Genomic DNA, 22,687 nt, shown 5'->3' on the forward strand with positions numbered 1-22,687 from the left:
TGTAATTCTAACATGTATTGACTCAGTGGTGTGAATTCTTATGTAAATGAGATTTCTGTATTTCATTATCAATACATTTGCTACAATTTATAGATATGTTTTCACTTTGTCATTATGGGATATTGTGTGTAGATGGGTGTGAGGATTTTTATTTTTATTTTTTATCCATTTAGAATTCAGGCTGTAACGCAACAAAATGTGGAATAAGTCAAGGGGTATGAACACTTTCTGGAGGCACTGTATCTCTCTGGAAGTTTCTTTGTATGTGAGCATCCCTGGTGGTTTCAAAGCAACGTCAGCTGCAGTCTGTCCTTTGAGACACTGTTGCTCGACAGCCCTCAAATTAAAACGTGGAGCTCCAAAGTCAGTTCCACTGCTTTTTTTCTTCCCCTCTAATCAGGGACTGATTCAGACCTGGGATACCAGGTGTGTGCAATGAATTATCAGGTAGAACAGAATACCAGCAAGATTTGAATACCCTGCTCTACAACAATGTTATTTTACTTGAAAGCTGTGCTGCTTCTCAGCATCCTGTTTTCTAAACAGGCAGTCAGCTTCCTGACCTCAACATACTTTTTCTGGGATGTTCATGTTTACAATTAACACTCTTCTTCCAGGGTACTAATCAGATAAGTCACCTCCACGCGGCCTAATGAGAGAGAGAGAGATACATTTGCATATTTACTGTTTACTATCAGTTGTCAGACTGAATGTAGGACAAAGTGTTGTGAGTGTGCTGTTAACACGGTGACGAAGTTGACACTAATGAGTCACTAATTGACACCCAAGTCTATCTGGTGAAAACTTGTGTACACATATGTTTCAGGTCCTTTTGTATAATCTGCAACACTTATGTAATTCTATTGTCAATCAATTGTGATTTAATATTACCATCCTTTTAGTGGACAAGTAAACTCCCCCTCTATCTCCCAAGTGGCAGGAACCACATCAAATTACATATGTAATTTGTTTTTGAGTACTTGATGTTAATAGGGACATTTCATAGGTCATGGGGATTGAGGCGCTATCAATTAATTTGTGCTGCTTTTGTTTGCTGTTGTCTCTCAGCCTCCAGTCAGGCTTAATAATATTTTTATTTGACCTTTATTTAACTAGGCAAGTCAGGTAAGAACACATTCTTATTTACAATGACGGCCTAGGAACAGTGGGTTAAATGCCCTGTTCAGGGACAGAACAACAGATTTTTACCTTGTCAGCTCGGGGATTCGATCTAGCAACCTGGCCCAACGCTCTAACCACTAGGCTACCTGCTGCCCCAATATGTTGCACTGCCGTGCTACTTGCTGATTATGTAAGCCCAGAAGACCATAGGCCTATTTATATGTGCGTAGTGCACTGAGACCTGTTAATCTACAACCCTCAAATTGACATCTGGACCTCAAAGCCAGTTCCACAGCTTTTTAATTAAATGTCTTCCCCCTCTAATCAGGGGCTGCTTCAGACCTGGGACACCAGGTTTGTGCAATTAATTATGAGGTGAAAAACAGTAGTGGTCCGGACTAAGGTTGGGCGATATACTGAATCGTGGGGTATTTTGAAATACCCTCTGTATGATTTTCCATTACAGTCAATAGTGTTTTTAATACATTTGAATATTTGTACATTTTAAATGAATACCTGCAGTCAACTTGTCCACTAGGTATTAGGTAAAACGGATGGCCTTCATAATTTCGTCTGGTAAATTAGTTTTAATTATTAATCTTACCAATAATAGTTTCCCAAAACAGCTGTTTTGAGCCAGTCGTGTTTCTTTACCAAGTAGCACAACGAGCGAAACAAGCGCTTCTTGGGTTGAGTTTCCTGCAGCGCAACTTAAGTGAGATGATCATGTTACACTTGTATGAAATTCTCTTCTAATGTTTGCCAGCTATACATCTTATAACTATCTATTACGTTAACTACACTATATACAATGCCTTCGGAAAGTATTCAGACCTCTTTACTGTTTCCACATTTTGTTACGTTACAGCCTTATGAAATTGATTTCAACAAAAAAAATCTCAATCTACACACACTACCCCATAATGGCAAAGCGAAAACCGGATTTTATACAATTTTACCAATGTATATAAAAAAAACTAGACAAATACCTTATTTACATGAGTATTCAGACCCTTTGCTATGAGACTCGAAATTGAGCTCAGGTGCATCCTGTTTCAATTGATCATCCTTGAGATGTTTTTACAACGTGATTGGAGTCCACCTGTGGTAAATTCAATTGATTGGACATGATTTGGAAAGGCACACACCTGTCTATATAAGGTCACACAGTTGACAGTGCATGTCAGAGCAAAAACCAAGCCATGAGGTCGAAGGTATTGTCCGTAGAGCTCCGAGACAGGATTGTGTCGAGGCACAGATCTGGGGAAGGGTACCAAAAATGTCTGCTGCATTGAAGGTCCCCAAGAACACAGTGGCCTCCATTTTTAAATGGAAGAAGTTTGGAACCACTGAGCAATCGGGAGAGAAGGGCCTTGGTCAGGGAGATGACCAAAAACCCAATAGTCACTCAGACAGAGCTCCAGTGTTCCTCTGTGGAGATGAGAGAACCTTCCAGAAGGACAACCATTTCTGCAGCACTCCACCAATCAGGCCTTTATGGTAGAGTGGCCAGACAGAAGCCACTCCTCAGTAAAATGCACATAATAGCCAGCTTGGAGTTTGGCAAAAGGCACCTTAAAGACTCTCAGACCATGAGAAAAAAGATTCTCTGGTCTGATGAAACAAATATTGAACTATTTGGCCTGAATGCCAAACGTCACGTCTGGAGGAAACCTGGCACCATCCCAACGGTGAAGCATGGTGGTGGCAGCATCATTCTGTGGGATGTTTTTCAGCAGCAGGGGCAGGAGACTAGTCAGGATTGAGACAAAGATGAACGGAGCAAAGTACAGAGATCCTAGATCAAAACCTGCTCCAGAGTACTCAAGACCTCAGACTGGGGCGAAGGTTCACCTTCCAACAGGAAAACAACCCTTAAGCAAACAGCCAAGACAACGCAGGAGTGGCTTCGGGACAAGTCTCTGAATGTCCTTGAGTGGCCAAGCCAGAGTCTGTACTTCAACTCGATCTGTCATCGCTGGAGACCTGAAAATTGCTGTGCAGCAACGCTCCCCATCCAACCTGACAGAGCTTAAGAGGATCTGCAAAGAAGATTGGGAGAAACTCCCCAAATACAGGTGTGCCAAGCTTGTTGCATCATATCCAAGAAGACTCGGTGCTGTAGTCGCTGCCAAAGGTGTTTCAACAAAGTACTGAGTAAAGGGTCTGAATACTTGTGCAAATGTGATATTTTAGTTTTGTATTTTTAATACATTTGCAAATATTAAAAAAGAAACTGCTTTTGCTTTATCATTACAGGGTATTGTGTGTAGCTTGAGGGGGGAACGATTTAATCCCTTTTAGAATACGGCTGTAACGTAACAAAATGTGGAAAAAGTCAAGGGGTCTGAATACTTTCCGAATGCATTGTAATTCCAAAGAATTACTAAATTAAATTTTGGGTCAGAATATTTATGTATATGTGATATTTCATTTTTTTTTGCAAAAATTCTAAACCTGTTTTTGCTTTGTCATTATGGGGTATTGTGTGTAAATTGATGAGGGGGGGGGCAATTTAATACATTTTTGAATCGGGCTGTAACGTAACCAAATGTGGAACAAGTCAAGAGATTTGAATACTTTCCGAAGGCACTGTATACAAAAGAATGTGGTCTCCCCTTCAAATTAGTGGAATTGGCTATTTCAGCCACACCCATTGCTGACAGCTGTATTAAATCGAGCACACCGCCATGCAATCTCCATTGACAAACATCGGCAGTAGAATGGCCTTACTGGGAGAGCTTAGTGACTTTCAACATCGAACCATCATAGGATGCCACCTTTCCAACAAGTCAGGTCGTCTAACTTCTGCCCTGCTAGAGCTGCCCCGGTCAACTGTAAGTGCTGTTATTGTGAAGTGGAAACGTCTTGGAGCAACAAGTGGTAGTCCACACAATCTCACAGAACGGGACCGCCAAGTGCTGTAGCGCGTACAAATCTAATGTCCTCGGTTAAAACGCTCACTACCGAGTTCCAAACTGCCTCTGGACGCAACGTCAGCACAAGAACTGTTTGTCGGGAACTTGATGAAATATCAGGGGAACGCTACCTGCCCGAATGCATAGTGCCAACTGTAAAGTTTGGTGGAGGAGGAATAATGGTTTGGGGCTGTTTCTTAATGGTGTGGGCTAGGTCCCTTAGTTCCAAGGACGGGACATCTTGACGCCGCAGCATACAATGACATTCTAGACCATTCTGTCCTTCCAACTTTGTGGCAACAGTTTGGGGAAGGACCTTTCCTGTTTTAACATGACAATGCCCCCGTGCACAAAGCGAGGTCCAATGGTTTGTCGTTCAGTGTGGAAGAACTTGACTGGTCTCCACAGAGCCCTGACCTCAACCCCATCTACCACATTTGGGATAAATTGGAACGCTGACTGCGAGCCTGGCCTTATTGCCTAACATCAGTACCTGACCTCAATAATGGTCTTGTGGCTGAATGGAAGTCCCCGCAGCAATGTTCCAACATCTAGTGGAAAGCCTTCCCAGAAGAATGGAGGCTGTTATGGCAGCAAGATGGGCACCAACTTTATATTAATGCCCATGTTTTTGGAATGGGATGTTCGATGAGCAGGTGTCCACATATATGTAGCGTATCTAAGATGTGCCAAAAGAATTCTCTCCAGCTGGGTTTTGCTAACATTAACTTAGTGCCTAACGTTAGCTTGCAAGATCAAACTTGTTGGTAACAGCAGCAGAGACAATCCCCTCCTGTATTAAGATACCTGCTGTCAAATGTTTCGTTTTTTGCGTGCTGCAAACTGCGTTTTGAGATACTTCCATAACTTTATTAGCTGTGTTGTCTGTCTTAGTAGTACATGTTTGCATGCGCTCGTTAACATTTACCTGGCATTTAAAAACAAATGTCCCTAGCAATTAAAAACAAATATCGATGAGAGTGGAAAAGGTGCTCGTGCATTTTCTTTTTATATTCATAAGGATTCCCAGCGGCTACTCTTCCTGGGGTCCAAACAGGAAACAGCTCGGTAGGTAATCAGCTTCCTGACCTCAATTAACCTTCTCTGGGATGTTCACGTTTACAATTAATACTTCTTCCAGGGTATTCATCAAATAAGTTAACTCCATGTGGCCTAATCTATGATTGAGAGAGAGAATGCAGAGTGGAACACTCAATTGTGTAAAATGGCTGACGGTGCTGTTAACTATCAGTTGTCAGACTGAATGTAGGACAAAGCGTTTGTGTGTTGTGAGTGTGCTGTTAATACGGTGATTTAGTTGACACTAATGAGTCACTGGTTGAGGGGGAACAGCCAGGGAGGTGGATCTATCTGGTGAAGACATCTCAAAGGCCTCTCTTCTGACGGCTTTTGTGAGCCTAGAAGACCATGACCTAATATATACAGTGCATTCGGAAAGTATTTAGACCCCTTGACTTTTTCCACATTTTGTTACGTTACAGCCTTATTCTAACATGGATTCAATTGTTTGTTTTTTTACCCCCCAAAAAACAACTGAAATATCACATTTATGTAAGTATTCAGACCCTTTACTCAGTACTTTGTTGAAGAACCTTTGGCAGCGATTACAGCATAGAGTCTTCTTGGGTATGACGCTACAAGCTTGGCTCACCTGTATTGGGAAGTTTCTCCCATTCTATGCACATCCTTTCAAGCTCTGTCAGGTCGGATGGGGAGCATCGCTGCACAGCTATTTTCAGGTCTCTCAAGAACATTCAGAGACTCGTCCCGAAGCCACTACTGCGTTGTCTTGGCTGTATGCTTAGGGTCGTTGTCCTGTTGGAAGGGGAATCATGAGCGCTCTGGATCAGGTTTTCATCAAGGATCTCTCTACTTTGCTTTGTTCTTCTTTCCCTCGATCCTGACTAGTCTCCCAGGCCCTGCCGCTGAAAAAAATCCCCACATCATGATGCTGGCACCACCATGCTTCACTGTAGGGATGGTGCCAGGGTTCCTCCAGACGTGACGCTTGTCATTCAGGCCAAAGGGTTTGATCTTGTTTCTCGTGGTCTGAGAGTCCTTTTGGCGAACTCCAAGCTGGCTGTCGTGTCTTTTACTGAGGAGTGTCTTCCTGGCCACTTCCTACCATAAAGACCTGATTGGTGGAGTGCTGTAGAGATGGTTACCCTTCTGGAAAGTTCTCCCATCTCCACAGAGGAACTCTAGAGCTCTGTCAGAGTGCCAATCAGGTTCTTGGTCACCTCCCTGACCAAGTCCCTATTCTCCCGATTGCTCAGTTTGGCCAGGCGGCCAGCTCTAGGAAGAGTCTTGGTGGTTCCAAACCTCTTTCATTTAAAAATGGAGGCCACTGTGTTCTTGGCGACCTTCAATGCTGCAGAAATGTTTATGTACCCTTCCCCAGATCTGTGCCTCTACACAATCCTTTTCTCGGAGCACTATGGACATTTCCTTCGACCTCATGGCTTGGTTTTTCCTCTGACATTCACTGTCAACTGTGGGACCTTTATATAGACATTCAATCAATTGAATTTACCACAGGTGGACTCCAATCAAGTTGTAGAAACATCTCAAGGATGATCAATTGAAACAGGATTCAGCTCAATTTCGAGTCTCATAGCAAAGTATCTGAATATTTATGTAAGTAACTTATTTCTATTTGTCTACATTTCTAAAAACTTGTTTTCGCTTTGTCATTATGGGGTATTGTGTGTAGATTGATGAGGAAAATGTTTTATTTAATCCATTTTAGAATAAGGCTGTAACATAATTAAATGTGGAACAGTTAAGAGGTTTGAATACTTTCTGAATGCACCGTAATATACAACTAACTCTTAATGTAAATGTCCTGTACTGGGCTATGTTTTAGATATCATTTTCAGTTTTGACATATGTATTTAGATTTAAGAGTGTCTGGTAATTGACTAAAACCTAAATGTAGCCTAAATATTTTAATTAATACGTTTATTTCATGTATGTCAGTTTACTTTTTGTTTTATCCTCAAAGCACCCTTAGTTTTTATATATATTGTAGCTCCAGGTAGGGCTGTTACGGTGACTGTATTACCGCCACACTGGCAGTCACGAGTCATGACCACAGTCAAATTCCACGTGACCGTTTAGTCTCGGTAACTAGCTTCTCCAAGCTCTGATGCTGCTGATGGTCTTTAGTAGCCAACCAAACTTGCTAACTGCCTGGTACTCAGCACTCTATTGTCCCTCTAATCACTCTTACGTCAATGCAAATGTTTTTGAAAGTCTAATCAAACACTTATTGAGAGCCCATAAGCTCATGTTGCACAACATTTCTATAGGCTATGCAGTTGCATGAGAGAATAGAGTTTTGATGCTCTCTATTAACAAGAGGATCCCATCAGCTTCTATAGGCTGACTATATATTTATTTCTCAACTTTCCTCATATTAAACACATTGGTTCTCTTTACAACAGCTTACCTGGCTGGCATGATAATGAACTATGTGAAAAGTGTCCTCCATTAGGTATTTAAATGCCTGTATTTTTCCCCCCTGCCCATGTTTCGAGACAGGTGCATGACAATGGTCCTTTCTAAATCAAAACAAATTTTCACACATTATTTGGTATTTGTAAAGACGAGATTACATCAAGAATAGTCTGATGGGTGACAATTAGCGTATCACTTGTGAATGATGTCCAGCTTGTGTGCAGTAAGGCAAGAAACAGCACATGCCTTTTTTTTGGCAACTTTTTCAAATCATAGTCGCACACCTCATTTAGCCTAGCCCATATGCCTATATTTTTTTATAAGAATTGTTTCACAACTAAAGTGGCCAAATAACTTCTTACAATGAAGCACATTAATCTGCTTTACAACGGGTATAGAGCCTAACTAGCATACATGCGCGGCGCGTGAGTTTCAAGTTCGGGGAAGATCATTTTCACCATAAAAATGTACCTTTATAATAAAAGCTTTACATGCGCATTTTTGAGAATGGTGTTTTCCCACTAATTGATTGCATTTTGGAACATTCACATTTATATACTACGGCCGCGTGCGCATTGCTGCGCTTACAATGTTAAGAAATAGGCTAATAGTTTATCAACCGTTTAAGCTAAATGTTCTGATCTGTTGCGTCAGCCTCATTTGCTTTTTACATTTTTTCTTTTGATGCAAGTGGTTGTATTAATTTGGGATCTATTGCAACTGTCCCAGACAATGTTTGGAATATTTTGTTCTCGAATAGAATAGGTACATTTTAGTTCTATGCGGGATAGTAGATTGACATAGGACAGTACTTTTGCTGTTTGTTAGGCCTACTCATCTTGTTGGCTGACGAAAAGTAAATGTGGACAGTTCTTCCAACCTCGGAATTGGATAACGACGCGCGCAGTTGTGTCCCTGATGTGTCTGTCTTCATTTGTAGCCGTTGAGAAGGACCTGATCACGTGACGTGCATTGGCTAATAAGACTTGAGATCTGCGAGAGCCGTGTGAGTGAGAGGTGCTACGGAGCACGCAGCCGGGGAGACCACACAAAAGGGATGCGCCGGGAAATTCAAGTCATTTATTAAGTGCTTGTTACATTGTGAATGAGAGACTGAAGTCTGTACAGCCTGTGCAAAAAAACAAAGCACAGCTCATGCCTTTCATGCAACTTTTTTCAAATCATCATTAGTCGTATCATGCAGCCTACAACTAAAGTTGCAGAAATAACTCTAAATTAAGCATATAGGAGGACTTGTTTCTTAGGTAACAGCTCAACACCGATTGGAGAAAATATTTATATTTTATTAATCTATGTTCAATTGTATTCTTCATACTATAAAATAATGCCACTGAATTTTAAGCAAATCTTGTCTGCTAAATGAACTAGTGTAGCCCACAGCCATATGGCATAGTTAGATCAGGACCTAACATAAGGACAACTCCGAGTATGCTATTCTGTTCTTCTGAAATACACTACATTTTCTTCATATCATGTTTCTTTAGACCTGTCTAAAATAAATCATGGATTTATTGTGATGGTGTACGTTATATGAAATGTATTTTAGACTTTTCAAAATGTAGATGTTCCGAAGGTCTGAATCAGTGGCTTGTATGCTATGCGTGGAAACCAAGAGATACTAAATGTGTTTGTTAATTAATTGTCAATAACCGTGAGACCGGAAGTTATTTGCTTGACAATCACCGGCTGACAAAATGTAATGACCGCCACAGCCCTAGCTCCAGCATTTTTGTCTGATTTTAGTTATTTTTCAAATTGTTTATCTTTAATAGTGCAGATTGTAGTTGTCTGCTTCATTGTAATTGTCTGCTTCATTTCCAATCCCCCATATATATTTTTTGTAAATATATATACTGTACCAGGCAAAATTTTGGACACACTTACTCATTCTTGGATTTTTCTTTATTTTTACTCTTTCTACATTGTACAATAATAGTGAAGACATCAAAACTATGAAATACTACATATGGAATCATGTAGTAACCAAAAAGTGTTAAACAAATCTAAATATATGACAGAAAAAAGATTGTAGACAGTCTGGTTCATCCTTGGGAGCAATTTCCAAACACCTGAAGGTACCACGTTCATCTGTACAAACAATAGTGCGCAAGTATAAACACAATGGGACCACGCAGCCGTCCTACCGCTCATGAAGCAGACGCGTTCTGTCTCCTAGAGATGAACGTACTTTGGTGTGAAAGGTGCGAATCAACCCCAGAACAACAGCAAAGGCCCTTGTGAAGATGCTGGAGGAAACAGGTACAAAAGTATCTATGTCCAAAGTAAAAAGAGTCCTATATCGATAGAACCTGAAAGGCCGCTCAGCAAGGAAGAAGCCACTGCTCCAAACCCGCCATAAAAAAGCCAACTGCACATGGGGACAAAGATCGTACTTTTTGGAGAAATGTCCTCTGGTCTGATGAAACAAAAATAGAACTGTTTGGCCATAATGCCCATCGTTATGTTTGGAGGAAAAAGGGGGAGGCTTGCAAGTCGAAAAACACCATCCCAACCGTGACGCACGGGGGTGGCAGCATCATGTTGTGGGGGTGCTTTGCTGCAGGAGGGACTGGTGCACTTCACAAAATAGATGGCATCATAAGGGAGTAAAATTATGTGGATATATTGAAGCAACATCTCAAGACATCAGTCAGGAAGTTAAAGCTTGGTCGCAAATGGGTCTTCCAAATGGACAATGACCCCAAGCATACTTTCAAAGTTGTGACAAAATGGCTTAAGGACAACAAAGTCAAGGTATTGGAGTGGCCATCACAAAGCCCTGACCTCAATCCCAGAAAGATTTGTGGTCAGAACTGAAAAAGCGTGTGCAAGCAAGGAGGCCTACAAACCTGACTCAGTTACACCAGCTCTGTCAGGAGGAATGGGCTCAAAATTCACCCAACTTATTGTGGGAAGCTTGTGGAAGGCTCTCTGAAATGTTTGACCCAATTTAATCAAAGATCAAAGATGTACCCCTATTCTTGGTTGGCGTATCTAATCGGCCTCAATGCATAGGACACATTTTTCACAGGATTGTTTGTTTATTTCTCTTTCTCTTTGAAGAATGAAGAATTTCCCTAATGAGATTAAGGGTTGGCTACTTTATTGTTATTGTGGAGTATGCCTTGGGACAGATGCTAACATGTCCTGGCTGCTGAGAATGAAAAATGAAGGCACCTAAAACAACCATCAACCTTTCTGGCTTCGTCCCATAAAACTATAAGAAATATTTGATCACAATGATCATGCTGATTCAGAATTTCTCTCTCTCTCTCAAGGTGACAAGACAGATCACAAAGTGTCAAAGCCTACTGCCCCTCTGGTCCCCCCCAAGAAGCCCATACCCCCGCCAAGCAAGGGAAGACCAGGCAGCCTCCCTCCAAAACGACCAGACAAGCCTCTCGCACCCTCCCCAGGGTCCAAGTAAGTTTCCCCTTCTGCCCATCTTTCTTTTCTTCCATCCCTCCCTCTGTTCAAACATCCATTCGGCCAATGTCTGAGCCGTCTAGGGTCACATATTGGGTATATACACTGCACATTGAGGAAGGACAACATTGCCTAGTTCTGACTCATGCCTCTATGTTGCATAATGATGTTTGTATAATAATGTTAATAAACTAATGTAAACACTAATGTATTTCGTTTTTTTGTTTGTCGTGCCTTTAGACATTTTATGCCTTCTGAATGATTGCATTCACTCTGAAAATATGCTATTTTCTAAGTCTACAGGTAATAAAGCCAGAATCCTTAATCTTTCTAGGCGCACTAGTGCTCCTAAATAAAAATTCCAGGTCACATAGCAAAATATCAGGCACATATGCAAATCAAATGGTCTCACTGATAACAACCGTTACTAATGGTACTACTGTTACTGATGTTGTTTTCCCCCTCTACAGGCACAATGGAGAGGTGCCTTCCACGCGACCAAAGTCTGACATTGAGACAACATTACCCAGCAAATCAAAAACGCTGTCCGGTGACTGGGGGGACAAAGCCCTTGACATGGGTATGTATGGCTCTGCTGAAGTGAACTTTTATTTTGAGGACATTCTGAGCATTAAGACCTTGAACAAGACATGCAGTGAAATGTTCATTTGTGGTCTTGAACATATACACTTCACTTCCACAATTATAAAGCTCCATGACATCATTATTATACTGAACAAAAATATAAATGCAACATGCAACCATTTCAACAATTTTACTGAGTTGCATTTCACATAAGGAAATCAGTAAATTTAAATAAATAAAGTAGGCCCTAATCTATGGATTTCACATGACTGGGCCTTGGAGGGCATAGGCCCACCCACTGGGGAGCCAGGCCCAGCCAATCAGAAGGAGTGTTTCCCCACAAAAGGGCTTTATTACATACAGAAATACTCCTTGGTTTAATCAGCTGTCCGGGTGGCTGGTCTCAGACGATCCCGCAGGTGAAGAAGCCGGATGTGGAGTTCCTGGGCTGGCGTGGTTACACGTTGTTGCCACGATACCAGTATTGTGGAAAACAAAACAAAACATGAATTGGACTAAATTTCCTGAGGAAAACAGTCCTATTGTTGGAAACAAACAGCCTTATGTTGTCACCCAGAATCACACGTTTCTTTTCCGAGCTATAGCACACAATATATTACAAACAGTACGTTTTTTTAAAGGACCGAAGAGTTTAGTCTGCTTTGCCTTTTTGCCAAGGAAAATCAGGTATTGTAGGATCACGATGCTGGTATCGTGACAACCGCAATTGAAAGCATGGGGTGTTTCCACACAGGAAGTTACAGACACTTGTAGAATCTATGCCACGGTGCATTGATGCAGTTCTGGTTGCTCTTGGTGGCCCAATACCCTATTAAGACACTATGTTTGCATTTCCTTTTAATTGGCAGTTACCTGTAGCAGCAGGCTACACAGAAAATGGAACCGCTCGAGTCACCCAAAAGAGAATATAACATTGCGTTTAAAATTCGGAATTACACAATTTCGTGTGTACTGTACAACATCTAAAGACCTGCATCACTATACTGAGAGCTTGGCTGTTTCTAAAAGGATGTATTTTCAAGGCCCCAATACTACACAATAAGGATGACGATGTGATTTGCTGTATGGGGTAAGTTTCTTAAAAACATGTGACATCACAAAAGGTCTCTGCAACCTTCTATAACATGCCATTTACATAAAAAATAGAGATTTGGTTGTAGAAAATAGCTCCTTTTTAAAGCTGAAATCTGGATAAGGTGAAAGAGCGCCACTGTTCGCCCCAGCACTTTTGTTATTGTTTTTGTTTTGTTGATGAAACTGAGGAGAGGAGCATCCAGCATGGTGGGGGAAAAAACATTGCAGTACATACTATGCTGTTCTATTGCACGTTCAATGATGTCCAAGGTAAAAAATAAAAAAGTTTAAAAAAATAACAGGATTGGTTGTCTGGAGTAAATTCTTTGTTGAAATATTGCAAATGGACGTGGCAGTTTTAAAGATTACAAGTCTTCTTTTTTTTTTTTACTCAAAATAGTTCAAAGTGCTTAATTCATTTTAAAGTTGAATACTAGTAGCTACTAGTACTTACCCTAAACAGTTGTGACCCTGCCTAGTGGTTTATGCCCCTTTGTCACTTTGACAGTGTCTGTGCCTATCCATGTAGAGTACCACCAGCACCAGTTGTCTGTAGCACTCTGCAGTAGCTCCTTCCTCCCCAGGGGTCTGCAGCCCTCCTGTGTTTAAACAGAGTTTTGGGATGAACGGAGGATTAGTGCACCAGATCCATAATTGAGTTGTGGATTGCTCCTCCTGCTGCAACAGGATGTTGGAGTAATGGATCCAAGAGCAGGAAACACTGACTTAAAGGGAGGGGAATGAGCTCAAAACCCTTTTTCATAATTTGGTTTTCATTTGGGTTATTCTTATTTGGACATTCTTTGACATGTTGGCTTCCAACTTTTAAAAGGTGATTAGGAAGAGAGTAAAGAATGGAGAGAGACAGAAAGGTGAGGGAGGACGAGGGAGTTTAGGTGAGGCGAGTTCTCAGAATGTAGGTGGGGGGCCGATGCCGAGAACAATGAAGTTGATCGATCGATGTCGAGGGATTTCTTTTTGTATATGACAATGAAAGATTCTTATGTTTACTGTAAAAGTTGTTGGCACCTTCAATTCTTGCTAATTTTCTCTGAAAAAAATATATTTCATCACTGTCTGCTCGGGCAAATTTGAGAACTGCTAAACTTGGAATCAATCAGAACTCCCGTACATACCCTTCATGATGAAGGCAGCCATTGGCCTGCTTACATCTAAAGATGTAAACACAGCCTACCATGAAATTGTGATCTGCTGTCAATGTGTTAAGAGGAACTAATATTAGGTCCCAAAGACTGAAATAGGATTTTTTTTAAATTTGAATGCACTTGAAATATGCAGCATGCAATACGAATGGTCTCGATCATATGAAGAGGTAACTGCGTTGACCATTTAGCCAATTTATTGAAAGCTAGCCAATCTTACGGTTTACTAGTTTAGCCACTAGCCTGCTAATACTATAAACATCAATGTGCCTGCTCAGAAAACTAGCATTTCATTAGCTATCTCTGTCGGTGAATTACATTTTTTATCATGTTTTGGCATGATTGTCTCATTTCAAGTAACTAGCTGCAGACTTAATTAAACATTAAATTATATAATTTGCATAAAAATAAATAAATGCATCTAGATAGAAATATGTGTGTGTGTGCCATGTATACTAGAATGAAGGTTTAAAAACGACAGCTATATATGCAAATTAGCCGATACATATGGCATGTACTGTCTATAACAGTTTATTAGGTACACCCATCTAGTAATGGGTTGGACCCCACTTTGCCTCAAGAACAGCCTGAATCTTTTGTGGCATGGATTCTACAAATGATTCTACACATTCAAATGTTGCTCAATTGGTATCAACAGACCTAACGTGTGCCAGGAAAACATTCCCCACACCATCGCCACCAGCCTGTACCGTTGACACCAGGCAGGATGGGACCATAGACTAATGCTGCTTATGCCAAATCCTGACTCTGTCAGCATGATGCAGCAGGAACCGGTATTCATCGGATGAGGCAACGTTTTTCCACTCCTCAATTGTCCAGTGTTGATCACGTGCCCACTGGAGCTGCTTCTTCTTGTTTTTACCTGATAGGAGTGGAACCCGGTGTGGTTGTCTGCTGCAATAGCCCACTCGTGACAAGGACCGATGAGTTGTGCTTTCCGAGATGCTGTTTTGCACACCGTTATTTGCCTGTTTGTGGCCAGATTCTTGCCATTCTCCTTCGACTTCTCATCAAACTGTTTTCGCTCACAGGACTGCCACTGACTGGATGTTTTTTGTTTGGCGCACCATTCTCTGTAAACAATAGACACTGTCGTGCTTGAAAAGCCCAAGAGGCTGGCCGTTTCTGAGATACTCAACTGGCGCGCTTAGCATCTACGAGCATAGGTCACTCGTTTTGCCTATTCTAACGTTCAATTGAACAGTAACTGAATGCCTTGATGCCTGTCTTGCCTGCTTGATATAGCAAGCCACGGCCACGTGACTCACTGTCTATACGGGCGAACCATTTTTGTGAACCGGGTGGTGTACCTAATAAACTGGCCACAGTAGCATTTGCCTGTCCAGCTAGCGAACATACATTTGTTTTGAAAGAAATTGCTCAAATTGGCATTGCCAACAAAAGGAAATGTTTTCAGAATATGTAAATATACACAACGTAAAAACCAGCTCTTCCCTCGACAGAGATGAATCATCCAGAAAACTAAAGCAGATAGCTTGCTATGGCCCACCACCTAGTAATGACAGTGTGGAGGATAGGGAGTCGTGTCTGTGAGCCATACCGCTAAAAGCGACAAAATAGCTGCTAAAACCATGATGGCTCTCAGCTCCAGAGGTCATCAGCCCCATGGGCTCAGGGCATGAAGACAAACACGGAAACACACTCCTCATTCTCCTTTACCTCCATCTTCACTCTTCTGGGAGTTCTGCAATCTTACTTAAGATCCTGTCTATAGTCTTTAAATAGGGCTATATAGTGCGTACTTAGATTGCAGTGATGGCTTTGTGTTATAGTGATTGAAGATGGTGTCATACTGTGTGGCAATGTTTCAATGTATACAATTTGCAAGGCCGTCTTAAAGTAACTGTCCAGTGTTTCCATATTTCTATGAAATATGACCTATAATTAATTACAAAATGTGTAAAATCGTTTTCCTTTAAAAAATGTTATCTTTTTTTCACTCTTTTTTCTCTTCCCTTTCACTGTGAAGAACTCATGAGCTTTGATCTGTCGTCTACCTCTGAGAAGCTGTCTCACCCTACCGCTAACAGGCCAAAGATGCCAGGCAGGAGGCTGCCCGCTCAGTTTGGAGGAGGCCACTCGGTGAGTACACACACCGTGAAATACCAACATGCTACGGAGGACACACAACTCTGCACACCTACACTTACACACGCCATGTGTTCATCTTGCTCCATACATTACATTGAGACATCAAATTCCTCTCAGAATTTCCACAGGCCCTCTCTGTACAGCAAATGTACATCACTGTATTCCATACCTCACCTTATCTGCACCTCATGATGGGTTGGGGTGAGATGGGAACAGGGTAGTAAACATCCAATTGAAAAGACATTTGACTTACTTGAAGGGCTGAGAGGAGACTTGTCGGGTCGTTCCGATTGTCTTTGATTGACTGAGTTCCCTGAAGACTAATGTGAAAGCTTTCCATTAGAAACAGGGGGACATTACAAGCCAGAGTGTTTCAGTCAGTGTCTGGCAAGGTGTGCCATAAACTGAGCAGACCTGTTGTGATTTGATTTCTGTCTTCTCAGCCAAACAAGGACATCAGCGTGGAGAAAACCTTAAAGTTGGACGAGGAGGAAGCCCCCAAACCAAAGTTGATAGACACGAGAAAGGTAACGATGACATTGACGTGTCTGATTGTATTGGTCAGTGTCCGTCCTGTATTGAACTTGTATGTTTGGTACACCAAGAACCATTCCAGAACAACTATTTTGTATGTATGGATCAATGTCCCAAATGTACATTAGATCTATCTCAGTTCAGACACTTGTCATTCGTCCAGTATGCATCCTATTGCTGCAAGTTAGTCACCTCAGCCAATGTTTTCCCTCAGTGGAGAATTCATACAGAGGACACAACACCCCAAAAGAAGAACAGCAAAGCAAATGTCTCAGAAACTGACTCAGGTTTGACTATAGAAATTAACTAATACATCCCATGAAAAATGGCCTGCAACCATCTTGTGGTTTTTAGTTAAGTCATAGATAGGTCTTGGAGACCTCTCTCAGTGCCTCTGAGTAATCCCTCACTAATATGTCTAAATCGTCCTCATATCTTGATGAACCCTGATCCCTCCAGTACAGTCGCAAGCCTGGCGTACACACAAAAGTGTTGTGGCGTCCACATCACTAAGGACTTAACATGGTCCATACACACCGGTATAGTCGTGAAGAGGGCATGGCATCGGCCTCTTCCCCCTCAGGAGGCTGAAAAGATTTAGCATAGGCCATCAGTTCCTCAAAATGTTCTACAACCGCACCATCGAGAGCATTTTGACTGGCTGCATCACCGCTTGGTATGCCAAATGCACCGACCTTGACCGCAAAGCAATACAGAGGGTGGTGCGGACAGCCCAGTACATCCAGGATCTCTATGTAAGGCGGTGTCGGAGGAAGGCCTGAAAAATTGCCAAAGACTCCATCCATCCAAGCCATAGATTGTTACTCTGCTACCATCCGACAAATGGTACCTGAGCATCGGCTCTCGGACCAACAAGCTCAGAGACAGCTTCTCTTATTAGAAGTTATTAGACCGCTAAATAGCCATAATAATCCAGACTACCTGCACTGACCCTACGCACACACTAGACCAGTGGTCACCAACCTTTTTTAAATCAAGATCTCTTTGAGTCAAAATGCATGTCGATATACTGCTCAGATTTTTTTTAAACATGACTTCAAAAACCTAAACCAACCTAATCAAAACATGAACCTATTAAAAACAAATACTTAGAAATTAGGTTTTGTCGTCGGCTATATGGCTTTATCACTGCATATTGGCTATGTTGAATTGCCCTGCCAATGTTCTTCTCAGACCATATTGAAATAATATATTTTTTTTTTTGGTATGATCATACTAGTAACAGATCATGTGTTGCATTACTTGCAAAACACAGCTGAGTGAGCATAATTTGCTTTTTTATTTTACTGGACTGATGTCCTGCATCTGATGGTCAGTCTGAGGGGAGGGAGAGGGCAGCGGTGAGAAAAGGGGGGACAGTCTTCCAGCTGATGGCGAAACTCAAGTCACATTCCGTTATTTCTGCCTCATGCACCAATTCATGTTATTAATCCGATGTCCAGATGAAGTTTAATATTACTCTATATAAAAAAGAGACAATCTGCTAATAATAACAACGCAAGCTTATCGAAACACTCCTATACTCATTCATTGCAGCTGCAGTGCTGGTTGTAGCGTGAGTGGAAGTAGGGAGAACACGCATTTTAAGGCTTGTAAAATATAAACGTGTTGAACAAGGTGTTGTCAGTGCTGAATAACAACTTCAACATGAACTTACTCATAAAAACTGCAGCGCTTTGTTGTATTCGTTGAGTCTCTTCTAGTCGTGGTTTTAAAAGTTTGGACATATCACATTATTAACTTTGCTGTGCGCTAGATGCTTCTTTTTACATCTATGGCTCAAGGAAACTGTGCAGACGCGATGATCTGAGGTATCTGATTGGTCAGCGGTTGGCCTTTAGGTGAACTTGATTTGCTCTCTGGGCCTACCAGGTAGGCGGAGTTCTACCTTCAGACACGTGAAATGGTTCAAAATGGGAACATTTTGTCTTCCCGGCCCTAGGGCTGCTGAATCAAGTGCACCTACCGCAAGAATCACAAAATGAATAAAAAACTAGTAATGCCTCGGTGGAATGCCTCGGTGACCACTGCACTAGACTATATATACGCACCATATAAATCACTCACTCACACTACATTGACACTCCCACACAAAACCCACATACATACATACACTACAAACACGCATACCGACGCAACACAAACACACACATACATACACATTAGACACACTCACTCACTTTTACACTGTTCATTTTAGCCTTCCTTCATGTACATATGTACACTAAATTACCAAAAGTATGTGGACACCTGCTCGGTTAACATCTCATTCCAAAATCATGGGAATTAATATGGAGTTGGTCCCCCCCTTTGCTGCTATAACAGCCTCCACTCTTCTGGGAAGGCTTTCCACTAGATGTTGGAACATTTCTGCGGGGACATGCTTCGATTCAGCCACGAGCATTAGTGAGATCGAGCACTGATGTTGTGCGATTAGGCCTGGCTCGCAGTCGGCGTTCCAATTCATCCCAAAGGTGTTTGATGGGGTTGAGGTCAGGGCTCTGTGCAGGCCAGTCAAGTTCTTCCACACCGATCTCGACAAACCATTTCTGTATGGACCTCGCTTTGTGCACGGGCGGCGTTGTCATGTACACTACGTCGTCATTGTAAATAAGAATTTGTTCTTAACGGACTTGCCTAGTTAAATAAATAAAAAATTATGCTGAAACAGAAAAGGGCCTTCCCCAAACTGTTGCCACAAAGTTGGAAGCACAGAATTGTCTAGAATGTAGCGTTAAGATTTTCCTTCACTGGAACTAAGTGGCCTAGCCCGATCCATGAAAAACAGCCCCAGGCCATTATTCATCCTCCACCAAACTTTACAGTTGGCACTATGTATTCTCGCAGGTAGCGTTCTTCTGGCATCTGCCAAACCCAGATTCGTCCATCGGACTGCCAGATGGTAAAGCATGATTAATCACTCCAGAGAACACATTTCCTGTGCTCCAGAGTCCAGTGGCGGTGAGCTTTACACCACTCCAGCCAACGCTTTGCATTGCACATGCTGATCATAGGCTTGTGTGCGGCTACTCGGCCATGGAAACCCATTTCATGAAGCTCCCGACAAACAGTTCTTGTGCTGACGTCGCTTCCAGAGGCACTCGGTAGTGAGTGTTGCAACCGAGGACAGAAGATGTTTACACGCTATGCTCTTCACCACAGGGCGGTCCCATTCTGTGGACTTGTGTTGCCTACCACTTCGCGGCTGAGCCGTTGTTGCTCCTAGACGTTTCCACTTCACAGTAACAGCACTTACAGTTGACCAGGGAAGCTCTAACAGGGCAGAAATTTGATGAACTGACTTGTCGGAAAGGCATCCTATAATGGTGCCATGTTGAATGTCACTGAGCTCTTCAGTAAGGCCATTCTACTGCCAGTGTTTTCATATGGAGATTGCATGGCTGTGTGCTTGATTTTATACACCTGTCAGCAAAAGGTGTGACTAAAATAGCTGAATCAACTAATTTAAAGGGTGTCCACATACTTTTGTATATATAGTGTACCTCAAATACATTGATCTGGTACTGGTACTCCCTGTATATAGCACCATTTATTTTATTTTTGGTTTTAATATTATTTTTAAGCTGCACCGTTGGGAAGGGCTCGTAAGCAAGCATTTTACAGTAAAGTCTACACCCGTTGTATTCGGCGCATGTGAAAAATAACTTGATTTCAGTCAAACCCTCTAACGCAGATATTCGCACACATTCACCAAATCATTCTCTCTTGCATTCCTACACACGCACTCAGGTCCAGTGTAAGGTAGGTGCTTCTCATTAGCACAGGAGGCTAGGCTACAGTCAGACTGGGACACTCTGTTAATAACTTAGCTAGTTGTCCTGCAGATGCGAGATGAAGCGCATCCTCACTTTTCTAATGAAGACTTAGTTTCCATCCACGTGGTGTTTGTCTTGTTAGTCTCCCGCTGAGCATCTGGGGAAACACTGAGGGGAGTACAACGCCCTCCGCCTCCATGCTAACAACCATGCCATTAGAATGGTCATTCTAGAACCTCTCCTTTCTCCACAGACCGTACAAATCCCCAGGGCTCTCTATAGTGAAGGCATGCTGTCGTCTTCATGCTGTTATCCCCAGACTCACACCGACCCATTAAACACAGCGGCTAATTGTCACCTTCCAGTTAGCATGTTTCTTTCACTATAATTGCACTTGAGGAGACGAGAGATTTTGTCGTCCAAATTAAGGCACACCTTGTATTATTGGCTGACAGACCATGGGCTGGATGTTGTGGGGAAACTTCACAGTGGAGATATCATGATTTGGGAGCAATAAGAGCCCTTGTGATGGTCTGTGTGAGGAGACCAGCCCCACTGGAGGCCCTTTCAAAGGACCCACTAGACTCGTCGTTTATCAGTACCACTCAAATCGAGTGAATAATCCCTGCGCATCAAGCTCCATAACTGTGGGCTCAGAACTCCTATAGGTTGAATTAAAGATTTTGACCCTCTGACAAAAATAAATAATTAAAAACCATATCCCCGAGGCGATGGGAGGTTGAAGTTCACAATATTAAAGCACCCCTGACATAACTTCAGAGGGAAACACAGGGAATCAATTGTGTTCAATCTAAATGAAATAGACTTCCGCAGCTTCGGTAGGTACAATAATGCTCAACAACAGTGTGATTAAAATAGCTACTGTAGCTCCCTCGTACGCAGTCATGGCTCGTGGCTAAAGACTAATGTATGTTATGACCAGAAACATTGACTCTGTTTCTTTGCTCAAAATTAGACGTAATTAGTCAAAATCATTCAGAAAGCTCAAAGGAGTGTCACAGCCAGGGCAAGAATATTTAGTATCCCCCTGTCCAGCTAACAGTATGTGTCTGGTGTCCACAGCCTTCCATGCACAGCTCACACTCCCAGTCTCCCGTCCTTAAGCTCAGCCCATCCCTGTCGGAGGGGCCAAAAGCCTACCTGGCGTCGGTCCCTGGCCGCAGAAGCCCCAGCCCTAGCTTCAGCCGAAACCACAGCCCAGGCCCCGGCACAGAGCCCAAGCCCAGGCCAGAGCCAGAGGAGCAGAGGTCTGAGCTGGAGGACCTCCAATCCCAGATGAAAGAACTGCTGCTGTCTGTGGAGCTCCTCAAGACCCAGCAAATGTAACTAACTACCACTTTCCTGAGATGATGTTGTTCAGTTCCTACGTACTGCTCTCAAACTCTGATTTTAAAGGGATAGTGCATAATTTTTGCAATCAAGACCTTTTTTCCAAGCAAATGTTACCTTGTTAAGATCCTTTAGCTTCATCATTATCAAAGCTAGCTAGAAATATCAGTCAACAATTTTTCTTTGTGTACCTTTCTCAGAATAATATTTTATATAGTGCCATATGGCTTGTTTCTAGGGAGGTATATAGACGAGTCACTGTTAGAACTTGTGATTGAAGCCTGGTCGGACAGAGCTGATGGTGATGTGATCTTATCGTTGAGCAGATGCTAGCCAGGCAAGCACTGACGTGAACGTCTTGGCATTGCTTTGCAGGAGAGAGATGGCAGAGCTGAGAAGCGAGCTGGACGAGGAGAAGTTGAAACGAGTGGCTCTGCAGGTAAATTGTCCATCTTTACATCACAGCTTGTCACAGTGTGTAAACCTGACGGGTCCAGTCAGATGGTGAGAGGTGGGCTGTAGAGGGTGAGAGGTATGAACACACATTACTATTGGACACACCCACGCACACACACTGCGGGATGCTTTATGGCCCTACTCGGCACTACCCACGGAGAGACCTAGCCTACCACAACCTTGTCCATCATTTTCCCCAGGAGCAGTGAAGGGAGGCAGGCCTGTGTAGACCCCCTTCTGGGCCCCAAGCATACACACATCCATCCCGCTAAAGATTTTCTCTGCCCTCCCCTCCCTACCTCAACCCCTTGTTGCTGTGTCCATGTGTTGATTTACAGAAGCACTGCAGAGGTCTTATTTAAGACTGGGAACTGTAGTATCTGTCTGCATTCATTCAGAAATAATCCAGAATACAAGATACTTTTTTATAACTTTCTTCATTTTTGTCTTATCGATTTTTTCCCCCGATCTCTTTCCCTTTCTGTCTCTTTCGCTATCTCTCTCATCTTTGTATTCCATTTACATCTGAGTGAGAGCTTTTCTCTGAATGCAACAGATGTTCATATCGTTGCAAATTTCTACCATCTTCAATCACCCTGCCTATTAG

General features: G+C 42.4%; 1 protein-coding gene across 6 annotated transcripts in view; it reads left to right on the forward strand.

The window, feature by feature from the left end:
* Positions 1 to 22,687, forward strand: part of LOC139582879 (CD2-associated protein-like) — a 114,177-nt gene that overhangs the window by 87,299 nt on the left and 4,191 nt on the right. For 5 of the 6 annotated variants that reach the window (XM_071413296.1, XM_071413293.1, XM_071413294.1 and 2 more), the window contains 6 exons: positions 10,820 to 10,964; positions 11,438 to 11,547; positions 15,822 to 15,934; positions 16,387 to 16,470; positions 21,358 to 21,617; positions 22,000 to 22,063. In XM_071413296.1, coding sequence (XP_071269397.1) covers positions 10,820 to 10,964; positions 11,438 to 11,547; positions 15,822 to 15,934; positions 16,387 to 16,470; positions 21,358 to 21,617; positions 22,000 to 22,063 — 776 coding nt within the window. The remainder of the gene's footprint in view (positions 1 to 10,819; positions 10,965 to 11,437; positions 11,548 to 15,821; positions 15,935 to 16,386; positions 16,471 to 21,357; positions 21,618 to 21,999; positions 22,064 to 22,687) is intronic. The other variant, XM_071413295.1, reaches the window with a different exon arrangement.

Source organism: Salvelinus alpinus, chromosome 8 (genome assembly GCF_045679555.1).
Source record: "Salvelinus alpinus chromosome 8, SLU_Salpinus.1, whole genome shotgun sequence".
NCBI lineage: Eukaryota > Metazoa > Chordata > Actinopteri > Salmoniformes > Salmonidae > Salvelinus > Salvelinus alpinus.